General features: G+C 48.7%; 1 protein-coding gene and 2 long non-coding RNA genes across 10 annotated transcripts in view; 1 reads left to right on the top strand and 2 right to left on the bottom strand.

Annotated features, from left to right (window-relative positions):
- Positions 1-1,678: 1,678 nt before the first annotated feature.
- On the bottom strand, positions 1,679-9,245 carry LOC309873310. The gene is made up of 3 exons (XR_014316282.1): positions 9,159-9,245; positions 5,428-5,481; positions 1,679-1,751 (listed from the first exon to the last, which is right to left on the bottom strand). It is a non-coding gene; the product is annotated as an uncharacterized lncRNA (long non-coding RNA).
- Positions 9,246-9,652: 407 nt separating this feature from the next.
- LOC309873307 lies at positions 9,653-10,964 on the bottom strand. 2 transcript variants are annotated; one of them, XR_014316279.1, is made up of 3 exons: positions 10,862-10,964; positions 10,024-10,122; positions 9,653-9,946 (listed from the first exon to the last, which is right to left on the bottom strand). It is a non-coding gene; the product is annotated as an uncharacterized lncRNA (long non-coding RNA). The 2 variants fall into 2 exon arrangements; XR_014316280.1 differs by having other exon boundaries at positions 10,021-10,122.
- Positions 10,709-17,486, top strand: part of KDM2A (lysine demethylase 2A) — a 114,869-nt gene continuing 108,091 nt past the window's right edge. The window contains exons 1-3 of one of the 7 annotated variants that reach the window (XM_082748624.1): positions 10,709-10,964; positions 13,231-13,333; positions 13,845-13,967. In XM_082748624.1, coding sequence (XP_082604750.1) covers positions 13,926-13,967 — 42 coding nt within the window. In that variant the 5' untranslated portion in view covers positions 10,709-10,964; positions 13,231-13,333; positions 13,845-13,925. Of the gene's footprint in view, positions 10,965-11,522; positions 11,734-12,332; positions 12,642-13,230; positions 13,334-13,424; positions 13,486-13,844; positions 13,968-17,486 lie in introns of those variants that run through there. The other 6 variants (XM_082748625.1, XM_082748623.1, XM_082748628.1 and 3 more) reach the window with 6 other exon arrangements.

The raw sequence follows: 17,486 nt of genomic DNA on the forward strand, positions 1-17,486 counted from the left end.
CCTCCCCATTCCCGGCTTCTAGCAACTGCTGACATGGTGCCCAGCTGGTGGCCACAAGTGCCCTATCTCTTGCCTTGAGTATAGGCTACAGCCCTTCCTAGAGCCTTGCACAGCTGCCGGCAACCAGCCTGTTCCCAGGCTAAACTCACCAGCCGCTCTTCTCCTCAGGCCCCTTGCGCGGCCTCCTCTCTCATCGCCTCCACCGCTGGCTGGGCCTTCGACGTCACTCAATGTCCTCTTCCATCGCTTCGTCCTGTCTGCGTTGTCACTCTGATGCCAATACCTGGTGCCTGTGATGTCGTCTTCTGAGAGTTACTTCACAAGTTCCACAACTTTCCTCACAGGCCCTCTAGCTGGTTCCTGTGCCTTTGGCCCCTACCCAGGGGCCTCCTGTCACGTTCATTACCTCCAGGAGCATTAGTGAGGAAACGGCTGTTTTCGAGGGCTGATTCCAGACGCACTGGAGGAGACCGGGACACAGCCCCAGTCTTTAGGGGGCTTATCCAGGAGGGAGAACGAGACACACTCATTGGAGATTTTCTTTTTCTTTTTTAAAAGATTTTATTTACTTATTTATTTGGCAGAGAGGGATCAAAGGTAGGCAGAGAGGCAGGTGGAGAGAGAGGGGGAAGCAGGCTCCCTGCTGAGCAAGGGGCTGGGTGCGGGGCTCGATCCCAGGACCCTGAGACCATGACCTGAGCCAAAAGCTGGGGCTTAACCCACTGAGCCAATGAGGCCCCCTCCCTGGAGATTTTCAAAATCCAAAAGATCATGCAGTAAATGCCAAACTGGGTGGGTGGTTTCCAGCCCTGTCCGAATCTACATGGGACAGCCGGGAAGGCCTGGGGCACGTGACTGAGGACCCTGGAGGGGGGCCCTGGAGGAGGGAGCATAGCCTGAGCCGGTCTGGAGGGAAGGAGCATGAGGAGACCTCGTTCCTCACAGGGGAGTCCAGGGAAACTCCAACCGCGAGGTTGCTGGCCAGATGGTGTGGGAAGGTCAGGGCTGCAGTAGCAGCGGGAGTCGCCCCCACTGAGATGATATTCAATGTTAGGAGAATAAATGAGAACTTGGAGAGAAGGACGAGCTGAAAGCTGAAGGCCAGGCCGTGCAGAACGTCCGAGGGGCAATGGTGGGAGAGAAGGAGGAGGGAGGGCAGAAACACTTGTTTATTGGTCTGCTGGAGCCATCATGGCCTGCTTTGGACTCTTCCAAGCTCTCCTTCCTCACTGACCTCTGGCATGACCAGTGGTCACAGGAGGCAGGTGCTTCCCAAATCCACCCCGTTCTCCCTCCCAGGAAGTTCAGAGCAGTAAGACTTGGCTTCTGTCAGAAAGGGACTGGAGCTCCAAAATCTACCGCCGTGTCTTCTCCATCCCCCAAACAAACTCGTTTCCTTCCCATCCCAACCCCCACTCCCCATCCTGTCTTCCCTCTGCTCTTGTCTCCAGAGCAGAGTTCTATGAGGGAAGGAGAGACACTTGACATCTTTTCTTCCCATTCGATCTCGGCTTGTCGGGTTCTGACCCCACCCCTCCCACCCCCATCTGCGCTGACACTGGTGTCAAAGGTGATGTCATAAGGGTTCCCCACCCTGGGGTGGGCTTCCAGCTGCGTAGGAGCCCTCCCCCCCCCATTTGCCCCCCCCCCATGCTGCTTTCCTTCTTTGGGTCCTACCTCTCTGGTCTTTCCTTCTCCGCTGTTTTCAAGGGCTCCTCTTCCTTTGCTTGCCATTTCTATATTGATTCACTCTGGAAGCAGTAACCGAGCATCTTCAAAGGGCTGGGTACCGTTTGCAGTTCCGGTCTCCTGCACTTGCAGCGGGCTATCTCGTGCCTCCCAGGGTCTGGGTGCAGACCGTTCTCCATTCCAGCCCCCCAGCGGAGCCCCAGTCTCATCCCATCCTCTTGGCCCCGCCCCTGCTTCTCCTGGATTCCCTCCTTGGGGAGGGGGTCGGCGGCCCCTCCCTCTGCCTCACTTCCCACACAGTCCCGTGTGTGACCAGACCCTGTGGAGGTTGTCCTCGACCTCCCCTCTCGCCTCTCCATACCAGACCTACTGCTGAGGCCATGCCCTCCAATTCTCTCAAAGCGATCCACGGAACACCTGAATTTTCTCTCCGGCACTCTGCTTTTGCATGAGAGTTCTTTCTGAAACATAAACTTGACCTTGTCATCTCCTTGCGTCCACAACCACCGTGGGCTGCCCCGGCCCTAAGAGTATACTCCCAGCCTGTGGCAAGCTCCATACGGCCCAGCCTGGCCACTCTGACGCCATCTCGCTCCAGTCTCCACCTCTGCCCCTCTGGTCCGTGGCTTTCTCAGTACACGGACTCCTGCACCCACTCAAGCAGTTTCCTTTCCCCAGAACATTCCTTTCTGTTATACGATCTCAACTCCAATGTCACTAACTCAGAGAAGCCTTCCTATTTCCTTCTTTTTCTTCCTATTTTCTTTATACAATTTTGCCAGGAATTAATTTGCTGTGGTTCTCCTGACTAACTGTGAGCTCGGTTTTGTTTCACAAACTCGTAGAGTGCTTCCTATGTTCCAGGGGACTGTTAACCCGTTTAGATCCTGTGACAGCCACCTTATGAGGACAGACTAGTCCCCATTTTGCAGGTGAGGAAACAGAACCCCCAAGAGCTCCGTGGCTTGAGCGATGTGACGTGTTCACTGCATGATGCAGCTGGACTGGGAATACAATCTGCCAGGGTCCCTGCCAGACCACACACCAGACCCTGCCTATCATGTCTGCAGTATTCCCAGGGACTGCCTGCTACCTAGTGGATCCTCAGTAAATATTTGCTGTTGGGATGACCAAATACCTGCTGGGATCCAAGGGAGACTGGGGGTCACTGTGCCCCTATCTGCTGGCTGAATATGGTGGGAGAGGTCCTCAGGATAGGAATTCTTCCTTTTGCTGGCTGTCCTGCTGTGTCCAGGGCATGTCAGACGTAGGAAATGCTTTTCCCCCATTGTTTTCTTGGTTAATATCACAGCCCCAGTAACTTGCAAGCATCACCTCCTCCAAGAAGCCTTTCGGGACTGAGCACCCCTCCCCCCACAGTAGAATTGACCCCTCCCACCTTTGTGCCCTCACGGTATCCTATACAGACTGCATAGCATATATCCTGCAAAGACCCGACGTCCATGATGGCACTTGTCCTAGTTTATACCTGATGTACATACCACTATTATTAGACCATTTTGCTGTTTCTTTTTTTTTTTTTAAGGTTTTATTTATTTATCCGAGAGAGAGAGAGAGTGAGAGAGAGATCACAAGTGGGGGTGGGGGGAAGGGGTAGAGGGAGAAGCAGGCTCCCCACTGAACAAGGAGCCTGATGTGGGACTCTATCCCAAGACCCCGGGATCATGACCTGAGCCAAAGGCAAACACTTAACTGATTGAGCCACCCTGGTGTCCACTTTCACTGTTTCAAAGGGTCTCCGTTTGGAGGCTAATTTACATGGTCACTGGACCCCCCAGGCTCTGGCCCCCACACAATGTGGGTCTCATGCACACCACGTTGCAATTAACCCCAGTGCCAAGCACAGTGTCCTGCACAGGCTGGCGCGCTCTCTGGGGGAAGAACGAATGAATGAATGATGTTGGGTCCGATGATTAAAACTGCCATCTATTTGAGTAGCAGCAGAAAAAGCAACTATCAGAAGACATGGTTTATAGTTCCAATTTCATTACTAAACTAGCTGCATGACCTTGGCCAAGCTGTTATACATCTTGGGGTCTCAGACTGCCAGTTTTTAAAATGAGTGGGTGGGATTAGATGACCTCGAAGCTCCATGCCAGCTCTAAGATTTTGTGATTCAATGCTAATGTCCCCTCAGAGATGAGGCTCTAACAGACTATAAGAGAGAAGTTAGTGCAGCACCAAGTAAATGCACCAGCAAATCCTAGGAAAGAGACAAGAATACGGCTGCAGCTCCGGAAATGTCTAGAAATACTCCCCACTTTTCTCTCGCCCAGCCCTGCCCTGCTGCTGGCAGTTTTGACGTAGTTCATTTCTTCCCCCTTTCTCTCTCCTTTAAAAAAAAAAAAAAAAAAAAAAGATTTATTTATTTGAAAGACAGAGATCACAAGTAGGCAGAGAGGCAGGCAGAGAGAGAGGAAGGGAAGCAGGCTCCCTACTGAGCAGAGAGCCCGATGATGCGATGATGTAGGGCTCCATCCCAGGGTCCTGGGATCATGACCTTAGCTGAAGGCAGAGGCTTTAACTCACTGAGCCACCCAGGCGCCACCACCCCCTTTTCTCTTTAAACAGGAAGCTCCTTGAGGGCAAGGGCCAAGTTTTAGACTTTAAAATCTCGAGGACCCAGCAGGGAGTTAAAAACTGGCCCGTATTTTTTTGGTTGCTGACCCTAATGGTCATACGGAGATCCAATCAAATGTGAGACAGTGGGCAGCGGGGTTCATCAGAAGTGCCCTTGAGAATGAGGAGACGGTATTGGAAATGAGGGGCATTGCTCTATCGATAGCAGCCAAATTACATGCCTGTGTATTCAAGAGCAACTTAAAAGGCATATAGAGAGGAAGAAATATGGTCCCTTCAAGAGGAATAATGTAGATTCAGAAAAAAGAAGACATTGCAGATTCTATATTTATCTCCCAGCAAGCTGGACTTGAGAATTCGATTTGCCCACTTTTCTGAATTGGTTGACTACAAAAATGCATGAAATATAGGAAATAGTAAATGGGGGTGCCTGGGTGGCTCAGTCGGTTAAGCAACTGCCTTTGGCTCAGGTCATGATCAGGAACCTGATTGAGCTCAGCCTTGGGCTCCCAGCTCAGCAGGGAGTCTGCTTCTCTCTCTCCCACAACTCCTCCCCCCTACTCATTCTCTCTCAAATAAATAAATGAAAAATCCTTTTTAAAAAGATTTTATTTATTTATTTGACAGACAGAGATCATAATTAGGCAGACAGGCAGGCAGAGAGAGAGAGGGAGAAGCAGGCTCTCCGCTGAGCAGAGAGCCTGATGTGGGACTCGATCCCCAAGGCAGAGGCTTTAACCCACTGAGGCACCCAGGTGCCCCAATAAATGAAAAATCTTTAAAAAGGAAAAAGGAATAGTAAATGAGTACTGGGGCTATGGAAAATACTAACCTTTATGCAAAACATAAGCCTTCACCATTATAAACATGTTTATTAAAAGCTTGGATATTGGTAAATCTTGTAATCAGTTTCAATAATAAAGACTAAGGCATAGACATATAGTGTCTCCCACTTTCCTCAAACCAATAAATTATATAGAGATAGAAAGTTTACTAAGGACACGCAACTCACCAACGAGACAATAACTAGATCAACTGTAGAAGCAGAACTAGTAATTGTGACAAAATCAAAACATGAACCCCAAGCTGGGTGGCAAATCAAGTATAATTGCAAAAAATACAACATGAAAATTTCACCTTAAATGCAGTCAATATTTTCTTGTGGTTCCCCCGGGGATTGTGAAAATAGATCTAGCCAGAAAGAAAAAGACAAGTGAATACATTTCAGAGTTTAAATATTTAGCAAGCATTTGGGGGGAAAAAAGAAGATCGTCATTTGAAAATTACACACGTCCAATATTACGAACAATGTAATTAGAGGCATTCGGGGGGAAAAAAGTTGACTGGCGATATTAAGCTCATAATATCACATTGAAAGCTGTGCTTCTGATGTGGACTCTGAAGACAGCACCCAGAAACCGGAGGCGGTAGAGATCAGTGAAACCGAAGGACTAGATCACAAGAGAACCTGGAGTAAAGAGAGCAAAGCACTTGCCCTAAGATCTGCATCCTTACCTCCCGGTAGGGGTTTTGGGTTCCATCAGCTCTATTCTGGCTGAAGGGACAACTGTAAGAACAGTTCACCTCCAACAAGTGCTGTTCCATCAACCCATTGCTTCCGGAACCTATGTGCCTCTCTGTCCAAACCAAGCCTACTTGTGCAGAGGTTCAAAACCCTCCCGTGTCTCAAAAGCACCAGTATGCTACATTATTCATGGAGTCAATAAACAGGGACAGATTAGTGCCAGCCAAGCCTGGCACTGTTTGAGGCACTGGGGATATACCAATGAACATGAACAAAAATGTGCAACTTTTCCTCTCCCCTGGGGTCCACATCCAAGTGGAATTCTCTCTCCAATTCCTGCTGTCTACACTATCGTCTGGTGATTGACTGTAATGATGATTTTTCTCTAAGCAAGTCAAGTCTTCCCAGTATGTCCTCCATGATGTGGAGTGTCCAAGGGTAAAAGCCAAGCTTTCTAATTTTTCAGATCTCCTGTCTCCATCTTAGCGCTCCATTTAGTGTTGACCACAAGGTTACTCAGTAGCAAAACAAATTCTTCATGTAGGAAAAAAGAGAAATGAGAAGAAAGAGGAGAACCAGCAATCCCATCTAAACGTGTTGTCTTCTAGCGTCCATAGGGTGTTTGTGTGCATTTTTCCATTTGATTCCACAATAATCCCAGCAGGAAACAGGGCAGGAATTGTTATCTCTGTTTTATTAAAGAGAGAACGGGGTTCCTGATAGGTTAAGGGCCTGGATAATAACATACTGGTAAGAACTGGTAAGAACCTCTCATAAAGGGGCCGAAGAAGGACTCGACTTAGCCAAAGCTAATAAAAGGTAGGGGATGTTCTTATAGAAGATGGGCAAAGATCAGACCCACTAGGCAGATCCAGGAACAGGCCCAAGTGTTTAGGTAACTAGCCCCTTGGGGATGCTGCTGCAACACTATAAGCTCTCATCAGCTTAGCCAGTGAACAAGCATAAGGTTGCAAACAGACCTGGAAACCCCAGGGTGCCAAAAAGAGCCCCCAACGAAGCCGAAGCGTGGTGAGGCACAGGGCTTAGCATTTTTGAAGACCCACCCCTGGAAAACGCAGGGAGTCCTCCCTTTTAGAAGTGGAAGTGATGGTGGCCTCGCCTGAAGGGGGAAAGCAAGGTGGCTAAAAGGAGCAGGCAGTTCCCAGATGCTGCTGGAGCTGCCCTCGCAGCGGAAGTCAGCCCCTCATGTCAGGAGAGGCAGGTCCGCACAAAGGCAGGCTATACGCCTAGAAAAAAATGGCAGCAAGGAGGCATTGGGCCAGGGAGAGCTGTGGTCCCATAGTCCTGCAGAATGGATCAACAGCGCTCCACGAAACTTAGAAGAATCTCATGTGCTAGTCACGTTCAATACTACGACAATCCTCAGGGCTTTTCTGGCTTCCATTTTTTCCTCCTGATCACTTCAGATTTTACTTCCATCCTCAAAAGAAAGCTTTCTAATCCCTGAAAACCCACAATCACCCAGCACATTTTTTTCTTCTTAACCTTTCCTAAGGTTGACACCGTTAAGTATGTGATATTGATTTTGGAAGGTTTTTGATGGATTCGAATGTGGCCTGACTCCTGTCTTGGAAGAACTTACAGTCTAGTGGAAGGAGGTAGAGGGAGATGTTCAGGAAATGATTAGCAGAAGTACAGAGTTTGTGCTTGAGGGCTCCAAATGGATGCGTAAAAGAGACCTCAGGAGGGACGTGATGATGACGGAGACACAGACAGAATCCAGGAAGAGAGGAAAATGGAGCTCAGAGACATCGGGGTGGGGAGGAAAGAAAGTCTAGGAGCTATAAAGGGAAAGAGAAGCTCTAAGTGACTACTTGCACTCCATGTCAATTTACCTAAACATTGAAGCATCTTTACTCAAAACTTTCCTTAAAACTAGAAGTCAGAAACATAGTAAAACTGGAAGTCAGAAACATAGTAAACGCTCATAATTGGAGACTATTATGTGCTAGACATTGAGCTTTAAAACATTACTCATTTGAGCGTTAGGCATTTTCCCACTTCATAGATGAAAAATGGAGGCTTTGAGGAGTTCATTAGGATCAAAGAGCTGGTAATTTAGTCTCTGACGTCAAAGGTTTTTAACCACTGGTTATGCTACCCCAGGGGCATCTTCAAAACAAACTTCTCTATTTTGGTTTAGACTTCCACTGTTTGGGACATCCCTACTTCCTCCTTAACTTTTAAGGGGTGCAGAGAAATTAGAAATAGTTTGATTTGGTTGAAGAGACTATACAGTTCTCCTTCTACCCACTAAAGTCTCCCAAAAGCAGCAGGTGATCTGGACTTTGACTCTTACCATTTGTTGGGTGTCAGCTTTGCTCAAGAAGGCAGAAATTTATTAATATCTTATTAGGTGCCAGCGTATTCCAGCCAGGGATCCTCTCCTCGGTGTTTCTAGAAGGCACCTTTCTTTCCTTCTTCCCATCCACCACTCTGCCTCTCCCTGCAGTCACAGTTGAAGCCATATAGTTTCATGGTACTCGTGTCCTTCTTGGGGAATCACCCAAGCTTTATTCTTTTTTTTTTTTTTAAAGATTTTATTTATTTGACAGAGAGACAGTGACAGAGAGCACAAGAGAGGAGAAGGTGGTGGGAGCAGCAGACTCCCCATGGAGCAGGGAACCAGATGTGGGACTCCTTCCCAGGACTTTAGGATCATGATGGGAGCCAAAGGCAGCTGCTTAACAAACTGAGCCACCCAGGCACCCCCAAGCTTTATTCTTGAAAATGTCTCTTTTAGGGCAAAGCAGTGAGCTTCAAAACACACACTTGCCAATTGTGATTTTGGGGGCATCATTGCTACCTGACTATCTCTTAACTTACCCCGCACATCTGCTTTCAAATACTAACAAAGATTGCCTGTGGAAAACCCATTGTGTATGTATATCATTTTTTTAAAGATTTTATTAATTTACTTGAGAGAGATAGAGATCATGAGAGGGGAGAAGGTCAGAGGAAGAAGCAGACTCCCCGTGGAGCTGGGAGATCTATGCGGACTCTGGGATCATGACCCGAGCCAAAGGCAGTTGCTTAACCAACTGAGCCACCCAGGCGCAAGCCCATCGTGTATATCTTTTTAAATACTATCATCCATCCACCCCCCATCCAGACTAGTTAACAAACGGCTTTCGACTGGAAAAGAGCTGGTTGCATTCTGACAAAGCTTTACTTGCAGTACTGTTCCAAGTTGTGTTCTCTTTCCCTTTCTAGCTCCTAGCTTTTCTTTCCTCCTCATCCCTAATGTCTCTGAGCTCCATTTTCCTCTCTTCCTTGTCAACTGCCCATAGAACCTTCTTAGAGTTCCTCCCAGCATACCTACCTGGGTTAAATCTATAGGAGGCATCGGCTGAAGGTGAGGAACTCACACTCAGGGTTGAAGGTTAACAACTTGAGAGGCTCGGGACCTTAAGGAAAAGGGCAAGACCAAGTTGAGCTACTTGGAGAACCCCTTCTCCTTCTCTTTGCCCCCAAGCGTGGGTTATAAGGACAGGTGGGAAGTAAATAAAGCCATTTATTTTGCAAATAGCAATGAGGCCTAACACTTGCTTAATCTGACAATGGCGAAAGTCTTTCTCTTAAAACAAGCTGCTGCCTTTTTCTATACCTGCAGACATCCAGTTGCCTCTGCTGCTTTTAAAATAGATTTTACTGTAGTCCGAAGACTTAAAAAGGCTTTAGACCTGAGAAGGTTTTGGTGAAGATCTTCACAACAGTGCCCCTGAAAATCCATGAAGTCCGAACAAAAATGGTATGAGAATAAAGACCATTTCCCAGTGACTGGAACGCAAGAAGTAAGACCATATCAACAAATCATTTTTTTTTCTCAAATTTTTAAATTTTAATTCTAGTTAACATACGGTGTAGATTAGTTTCAGGAGTAGAGCTCAGGGATTGTGGGGTTCCACACATCGCACAGGGCTCATCACCACAAGAGCACTAACGAACCTGGTTTTGTTGTTGGGAGATGTTGCGGTCGGCTCTCGAAGACCGCTGGACTCCTCTCTGTTCCAGTAATTAGGCAAGCTGTTTAACCTTTCTGTACTTCGGTTGTCTATCTTTAAAATGAGTACAATACTACCAGGCGCATTAGCTGGACTCCCAAGGATGCTGTGAAACAGAGAACATTTTTAAAACTCCCAACATGTGCATGTGGAAAAACACCCTGTGGTAATAAATACTACTACCTCGGGTGTACGTAGTGCCTTTACCCTCGAGTTCAAATCCAGAGTTGTGATAGAAACAGAAGCGATCTTTATTTCAATTGTCTTTCTCCATCGGTCTTCCTGAAAGAGCGGAAGGTCGTTTAAAGAAGTTACATGATTCACTCCATATTCTTTCCCCTCTCCTGCATTCCTGGCTCCCAGGATCAGAGGTTAAAGAGTAGGAACCCAAGGCAGGGAGAAAAAGATCTGGGTGACACCTCTCAGCGAGACCTTAGCGAAGCCGAGAGTGGCGACCCGGATGCGTAACGCCCAAGCCACGGTCCTTTATGGGATTTATAATTTAAACGGGCCCCAAAGCACGAGATTGGCTGGGGAAATGCCCTGATCGCGGTTGGGCTGCTCGCATGGCGTTGCTCAGATACCTCTGGCCGAGCTCCGTCGACGTCCCCAGCCTGCTAGCCCGTCGGGCAGCTGTCGAGCCGCGGGAGCCCGTTCGTGGGCAGGGCAGGCGCGGCTCGGGCGGCCGCTGCCCCGTCGCTGACCCTCGCGCGAAGCTGCGCGCACCGAGAGGAGACATCTTCCCAGCCGGGCCTCCCGCGCCCGCCGCGGCCCGGGGCGGCGGGGTCGGCCCAGGGACTGGGGGCGATCCGCGCACCCCTCCGTGTGGGGCGCCCCGACTCGCCGGGGGCGGGGTCACGTCCCACCCGGGGCGCCGGGGGCACCGGCGCTGCGGAAACCTGAGCGTGGCCGAGGAGCGGGGGCTTGCGGGGCCACCTCCCCGGGCGCCTCGGGCCCGCAGTGGGCGCGCCGGCCGCCGCCGCCCCCGGGCCGTCGCGGAGACCACTCCCGCGCCTGGTACCTGTGGACGCCCTTGTCAAGCGCCCGGAGCTCCCCCGGGGGAGCCGAGCCCAGGACAGACATGCTACTCCCGTTTCCTGCCCCTTCGGAGCGGCGAGGAGTGGGTGAGGCGGGGCCGAGCCGCTGCACCGAGGAGCCCCCCGAGCCGTGGGCGAACGGGCCCCGCGGCGGGGGGCGCTGGGGCCTGCCCGGGGATGGCGGGCAGGCCGCCCTCGGCCCAGCGGCCGGAGGGCGAGGGGAGGGCAACCAGGGGTAAGGGGCGTCCCCTCGCCCTGGGCAGGCCCGAACACGGGGCCGAGCTCGGACCGGCCCGGCCCAGCAGCCTGACCCCGGGAGACCCGGCTTTCAGGCGGGCAACGGCCGCTCTGGCCCAGGCCATCCGGCCTTCAGGTTGTGTGACTGTGACGGGCCGACTGGGGCAAAGGGCGGTTGAAGGGGAACGGGGCGCTTCTCCCTTCTGCTTGGGGGGGTTGTTGTGCTTTGTGGGGGGTCGGGGGGGTCACCACCCTCCCGGGAGAGGTGGGGGAGGGCCGCCGCCGCAGCTGGCCGGCGAGGGGCGGGGTCACAGAGGCGAAGTGTGTGTGTGTTCGAGCGAGGGCGTGTGGGAGGGGAGGGCGCGCGGAGGAGGATCCTGGTCTGCGCGCAGGCGCGAGCAGCGGGTCGGGCCCGAGCCCAGGAAGAAGGCCCTGGGGGGAGCGGGGGCGGTGGGCCGGCGGGAGGGCGGGCAGGCTGACGCGAAGGGGGGCGGGGAGCCGCGTCGGCGTCGCCGGGCGCGGGCGATTCGAGGCCGACGCATCCGCGCGTGCGCGCGCCGCGGAGTGTCCGCGTTAGAGGGGAGTGACGCGTGCGCGTTCACGTGCGCCCGGGAGAGCGGTAAGAAACGCAGGGAGGCTTGAAGGGGGGTGGGGGTGGAGGCGAGCCGGAGGAGGGGTGGGGGAGCGGCGCCTGCGCAGTGCGCCGCGGAGAGCTGTGTGTATGTGAGAGTCTGACGGGTTCAAAATGGCGGCGGCTGCTTCAGCGGCTCCTCCTGTGTGAGGGAAACAACACCCCTCCCCGGCGGCAGCGGCGGCGGCGGCGGCGGCTGCGGCTCGCAGAGCACCTTCCCAGCGGCTGGGCCTGTCGCCGCTCCGTCTATCCTGGGCAGGGGGCGCTCCGGGAGGAGGGGCAACGCCAGGGGGCCCATCCCCCGGAATCCCTCCTCTGCGACTGGGGAGTAGCCGGGGGCTCGTCCCGCAGCGCGGAGCCCGGGCTGAGGGGGAGACGCGAGGGGAGTCCGGGCCCCCAGCCCGGCGCGCCGCGCCGCTCCCGCCCTCTCCGCCCCCCGGGGCCGGGGCCCGCGTTCCGGGGGGCCGGGGCGGCGCGGGGAGCCTCGGGCCGGCCGGTCTCAGCTGATCGGCCGCCGCTCCTGGGATCCGGAGGCGGCCGGGCGGCTGCTCGCCGAGGGCACAGCGAAGAGGGCGCTCCCCGCGGCCGGGGCTGGCCCGGGGTTCGGGCACGGGCTGCTGACCGCTGGCCTGGGGGAGGCGGGGGCGCCCCGGGCTCGGCGCCGAGGGGTCGCGCTCGCCTCTCCTGACGCCTCCGACTCCCGGTCTCCGAAGCTTGAAGAGGAGGTTTGATTCAGCAACTGTTTCCTCTTTTTCCGGGTCGCTCTGACCCTCTCTGGATACTGGGTTGATCCACGGAAAAAAAAACGAAGACGACGTTTGGGATTTAATTTTTCCTCTCAGTTTTTGGAATCTTTTACTTCTCACTTGGACAAGAACTCACGAGCAAAATCCCCGGTGAGATTCCCCCTCCTAGGCCTTCCCCCTGGAAGTTTGGTTCACCGTGTTATCTGAAGTCTTAATGTAAAGTTTCTATTTCTTTTTCCGATGGGTGAACGATTGAAGCGCCTTACCTTCGGGGAGCCCAGCGAGATTTGCCATTTTTCCTCTCCGGCCCTGGCTGCTTTCAGTCCCCGGCGGTCCTCGCCCAGGGGTGCAAACACGGTTTCTTTTCCTCCCGACTTGGGACAAGGGCTTCCTCTAGGAGGGCTCCGCCACGAACTGCTCTTGCAAACTGTGTCATTGGGTCCTTTGGTCTCGTAGCAGTTTTGAAAGGATGCTATTAACGTGGCTGTAATGTAGTTGCAAAAAGGAAAAAAAAAATATCTGCATTCCCTATGGAAGCCATTATCCTTGAGAATATTTAGAAAAAAAGAAAAAACCTTTCTTGGTATTACCGCTCGACCCTCGCGCAGTTCGGTCGTAATTTTTGGAAAGCTGCATTTTACTTATTTCTGTAGATGGATTCGGTCATTTTATTACTTTATTCAAAAAGATCTAATGTGATTTTTGTCCCTGATTTGCAACTCTCTTGAATTTGTTTCAGAGTTACACACATCTTGTGTTGGGGTGGAGTGTTGGTTTGGGAATGAAAAGATCCAGGGACTCTAGGAAGGAAGGCGACGATTGTGTGAGGCTTTCCTAGAGGGGTATGGGAAATTGTTTTGGAATCTTTCTTTATCCTGATTTTTTTTTTTTTTTTAAATCATAGTCTACCCTTTTTCCCTTTTAGTTTCTAATTACCCGTGAGAGAGAGCTAATTTGGTTGGGATCTGGATTTGTTCAGTGCCCGCTTCACCTGGTCAGTTCTCTACAGATAAAAGTCCCCCCCCCCCTTTCTTTTTTTGCCACTGCTGCCATCAAGGGGAGGCTGGCTTATTGTAATCCTGTGGGGAAGAAACAGTGGTGTGTGGCCCATCCACAAGGAACTGAAACCAACATCATCTCCTTTTGCCTAGGCCTCAGACAGTTGTAATGTGATTAATGTTGGTCGTGGCAGGGGAACACTTGCCCCAGAGCAGAGGGGTCCCGAACTGACGAGGAGGAACCAGATTTGTCAGAGAGCCTTTAACTTACACACATCTTAAATCCCCCTCCTGTGAAAAGAAAGCTTGAGTTTGGGGATGAGTTCTCATCTTTGCTTCTATCCTTATTCTTTAGTGTTGTAAACCTGGTTCCCAAGGAAGAGGAAGGCAGCCCTGGAGTGGTTTCTTCACAGTAATTTCAACAGAAGAGTGAGAGATGGAACCCGAAGAAGAAAGGATTCGTTACAGCCAGAGACTGGTTAGTATTTTATTCTCTCTCTTTCTCTCTCTCTCTTTTTTTTTTTTTTTTCAATTTTGAAGTACAATAACTGTTTTGTCTCCATTTGTGAACCTACTGTGATTAAAACTTTCCAGGTGGCTTTTCTGTATACCAGAGGAGAGATGGTGTATTAATATCTCATTTGGTTTTTAGGCCAAGTAGTAGAGCCTTAATATTCATCCTGTTTGGAAACGGACTTGTATGTAGCCTTAACTTCTATAGAAACTGTTGTAAATCAAAGGATTTTGTGGATTACATTGTGACAGGGATTACTAATTTTGCAATACTGACACTGTAATCTAAGTTAGATTAGAATGTAAATTTTAGGGACAAAACTGAGAAAGGATAGTTCTGTATCATTTTTATAGATTATGGTATGTCAGGATTGTGGCTTTGAGCTGGGGGGTAGAACTATGGATTTTATTTTTATTTTTAACACAAGTAACACTGATAGGTTTAGAGGGTTGGTGGGGATTGATTGAGAAAGGGTAGAATACCAGAAGTTCTATATTTTGTATTTTGGGAAGGAAGTATGAAGATACATCATATTGAAAAAAATTTTTACTTAGTAATGGTTTGGAGGGAATTTGCTTGTATGTGCATATGAATATTTGCTTCTTTAAGCCCTACTTTCCTCTCAGTGTTTCCCTATTGGAGTTTAAAAATTTGGTTTTTTTATCCCCTAGTCAAAGAGAACTTTATTAATATTTTCACCATATATTCATTTCAGAAATTTGCATTTGTATCTTTAGAGTAAGGTATGGAGAAAGCCAAAGAATTGTATTATGTGAAATTTGGTGAACTGAGAGACCTAAAAGATTACTAAAGGAATTTTTGGTGGTTTTCTTTAGCTCTTCATTTTAGACTGAGTTTGGAGGAAAACAGACTGATTCTGTAATCATTTTCTGATGATCTCCACTCTTTTTGAGAAAAGGCTACTTTGTTTAAACGTGACTGTTAGAAAGGTGTGGAGTTCAAGTATATCCAGCAGGAATGTGTGTTCTGGCAAGCCTTATTCCAGAGATTTGCCTCGTCTCCTAAAGCATGTATTGAGAATATAGTTCTTTAACTTTTATTTATTTATTTAAAGATTTTATTTATTTATTTATTTTTTTGTTTGTCAGAAAGAGAGAGAAAGCACACAAGCAGGCAGAGAGGCAGGCAGAGGCGGAGAGAGAGGCAAGCTCCCTGCTGAGCAAGGAGCCTGATGTGGGACTCGATCCCAGGACCCTGGGATCATAACCTGAGCTGAAGGCAGCGCCTTAACCCACTGAGCCACCCAGGTGTCCCAGTTCTTTAACTTTTAGAAATAAACTCTTATTCTTTAACTTTCAGAAATAAACTACGTATGTCAGTAGTGAAATTTTGGGTGCTTGTTTTGACAATCCTTAAACTTTTCTTTGGGACCATAGGAGAAGAAAGAGGATGCTGCAGAGTTCTCTTCCCAGGTGGTTATTCCCAGCTATATGGGGAATCATTTTTATCATGTCAGACTTGCAGAACTGTTGAGCTGTTATGTAAATACTTGAAGGATCTTGGATCTTGGGATCCAGTCTTTCAAAGGATGAGCTTTTCATTCAGCCAGAAAAAGTTCACATTTTTTAACAAAATAGGAAGGTAGTGGTAGAAATCCAGGGAATCTGTGACTTTTGTCCTGGTAAGATTTTTTTTTTTAATTGTAAAGTGATTGCTACCTGTTGCACACATTAACCCTTTCCATATCTAGCATATTTTGTTTTTGGTTCATGTGTTGTATGAGAGGGCATCAGATATTTGGGGGAATCTTGGAATTTTGGGTAATAATTCTGAAGTTTAGGGTGACTAATGTCTTTTTCTAAGATTACATGACAGAATTACATCTGAAGTGTAAATTACTTCTGTAACATAACTTTTTTTTTTTTTTTTAAGATTTTATTCATTTATTTGACAGAGATCACAAGTAGGCAGAGAGGCAGGCAGAGGGAGAGGGGGAGGTAGGCTCCCCTCCCCGCTGAGCAGAGAGCCCGATGCGGGGCTCCATCCCAGGACCCTGAGACCATGACCTGAGCTGAAGGCAGAGGCCTAATCCACTGAACCACCCAGGTGCCCCTGTAACGTAACTTTTTTGATTTGAGAGCATAGTGGCAGTTTATTCGAGTGAAAAGTTTGCCTATTAGACTTTTAATGTTTGTCTCTGTGGTGAGTCCTCATGTTACATTGGTTAAGTTAGATCTCATTTGAGGGATTTTAAGACTACTATAATGGCTAATTTTTATAGTAGTTAGTAGTTAGTAGTTTTTAAACACTGTGTCTGTCTTTAAAGTAGGTCAAAGTATAGAACTTACTTTGTTTTGCAGGTATTGGCCATAAAACATAAAGTTTGAAAGAGAGACAAATGACAGGTTTACTTAGCTTACTGATTAAAATTTGTGTGGCCTCATGCAATATATATTTGTTGAATTGAAATGGGTTACTTGGTACATTGATTTTAGTGTTACTAAATGTTACTTCCATGTTGTTTTAAGGGACAAAATCTAAATGGTCATCCCTTATGATACGCCTCTAAAATAGCCTCTCGAGAGACAATATCAGTATTACAAGTCCTAGTCCAGGGGTGCCTTTGTCGGTCGGTGCGTTAAGCCTCTGCCTTTGGCTCATGTCATGGTCTCCGGGTCCTGGGATCGAGCCCTGCAGCATCTAGCATTGGGCTTTCTGCTCAGCGGGGAGCCTGCTTCCCCTTCCCTCTCTGCCTGCCTCTCTGCCTACTTGTGATCTCTCTCTCTCTGTCAAATAAATAAAATCTAAAAAAAAAAAGTCTGAGTTCAGACTCATTTCAGAATGATTTTATTGTATTTGGGACCATTTGCCTATCTTTAAGAGAAAGAAAAGTTGTATTCTTACTAGTAAGACTACTGTTAAAAATTGAGTAAGTCATTTTAATGCTTTTTACTGAGAGAGCTATTTCAAGTGCACAGGCTGAATTTGGTAAATTTTGATATGTTTATATCAATTTTGTGACAGGTAATTAAAGTCAGAAATAGCTAGTTTAAAAAAATGGCTTGCCTCTTGCTAAACTTTACTATTACATATGGAAGAGAATTGTACCTTTGAAGATGGTGTATATGTATAGATTTGGGGCATAAGCTCTACTTTCTGGAACTAGAATGCTTGTTTTGCAATATGGGAAATGAATGATGTTTGACTATTCTTAAGCAAGACATAGTTTTGTTCTTTAATGAGAAGATGAGTCATTTTGTATATGGATTTCTAGAACAAAGCCAGACAGATCTCTAAGGCACGATGATGTACCTAGAAAGGGTATTCAAGTGAGAGGGGTAGAAGCTTCAGCTTTGGTGATGGGTGGATGTTTGATTGTCCTGAGGTGAAGATTATTTATTTCTGTATTTCTAGTAAATTTAGATGGAGGACTTTTTTGAGAAATATTGACGAGTACTAAAGATGGAACTTCTTTTTTTCTGCATTTTATTTCGGTAGCCAAAGTGTTGGAGCAGTTTTAGT

Source organism: Mustela nivalis, assembly GCF_964662115.1.
Source record: "Mustela nivalis genome assembly, chromosome: 9".
In the NCBI taxonomy this organism is placed as follows: Eukaryota; Metazoa; Chordata; class Mammalia; order Carnivora; family Mustelidae; genus Mustela; species Mustela nivalis.